A 1,188-nucleotide genomic window follows, 5' to 3' on the forward strand; every position below is an offset into this window, starting at 1 on the left:
CTAAATCCCAAATCTGGGGCTGTTTCCTGTGTCCAGCCGGGAAGCTGCTCCATTAAAACCCCTAAATCCCAAATCTGGGGCTGTTTCCTGTATCCAGCCAGGAAGCTGCTCCATTGAAACCCCTAAATCCCAAATCTGGTGCTTTTTCCTGTGTCCAGCCGGGAAGCTGCTCCATTGAAACCCGTAAAACCCAAATCTGGGGCTTTCTCCTGTGTCCAGCCAGGAAGCTGCTCAATTGAAACCCCTAAATCCCAAATCTGGGGCTTTTTCCTGTGTCCAGCCAGGAAGCTGCTCAATTGAAACCCCTAAATCCCAAATCTGGGGCTGTTTCCTGTATCCAGCCGGGAACCTGCTCCATTGAAACCCCTAAATCCCTGATCTGGGGCTGTTTCCTGTGTCCAGCCAGGAAGCTGCTCCATTGAAACCCCTAAATCCCAAATCTGGGGCTTTTTCCTGTGTCCAGCCAGGAAGCTGCTCCATTGAAACCCTGTTCTGGCAGGTTTACAGCCAATGATGTCCAACCAGCAGCAAACATACCAAGGTGTGATGGGGGTACAACAGGCACAGCCCCCCGGGCTCCTCAACAGCCAGAGGAACAATATGGGGGGCCAGATGCAGAGCGTGATGGGGGTGCAGCAGGCCCAGCCCCCCGGGCTCCTCAGCAGCCAGAGGAGTGGGATGGGCAACCAGATGCAAGGTCTGATGGTCCAGTACACGCCGCTGCCTTCGTACCAGGTGGGCATCTGTGGGGTGCTGGGAGGGGGCCCCGTTCCTGTGGGATGGAGCCAAAGGTGGGGATTTACTCACAGGACACACTGTGGGACACATCTGGAGTGGGAGGATTGGGAGAATCTCTGGGAGGGGCTGTCTGTGCCTGGGGGAGGTTGCTCTGGGTTGTAAGAAAAAAAAATTCAGGAATCTCTTCACCTTGGGCCAGTTCCTCCTGCTCTGTTATCTATTACCTGCTGCTTTCCTCCCTGCCCAGGTTCCCATGGCCAGTGAGTCCCAGAACGTGGTCCAGCAGCCCTTCCAGCAGCCAGTGCTTGTGCCAGCCAGCCAGTCTGTGCAGGGGGGGCTCCAGGCTGGAGGGGTCCCCATCTACTACAGTGTCATCCCCACTGCCCAGCAGAACGGCACCAGGTAAAGCTCCGGCTCCTCTGGGGGTGAAGAGGGTGCTGTGCCCATGAT

The 1,188-nt window shown here is 56.4% G+C and overlaps 1 protein-coding gene across 1 annotated transcript; it reads left to right on the plus strand.

Annotated features, from left to right (window-relative positions):
• Positions 1-385: 385 nt before the first annotated feature.
• LOC130588636 (R3H domain-containing protein 2-like) lies at positions 386-1,140 on the plus strand (the record flags this gene model as incomplete). The annotated part of the gene is made up of 2 exons (XM_057389541.1): positions 386-735; positions 986-1,140. Coding segments are annotated over exons 1-2 (380 nt in total), but the record flags the coding sequence as incomplete, so codon positions are not given.
• Between the last annotated feature and the right edge of the window lie 48 nt (positions 1,141-1,188).

This window comes from Malurus melanocephalus, unplaced genomic scaffold, assembly GCF_030028575.1.
Source record: "Malurus melanocephalus ecotype Western Australia unplaced genomic scaffold, MMel_1.1 scaffold_8389, whole genome shotgun sequence".
NCBI classification, from domain to species: Eukaryota; Metazoa; Chordata; class Aves; order Passeriformes; family Maluridae; genus Malurus; species Malurus melanocephalus.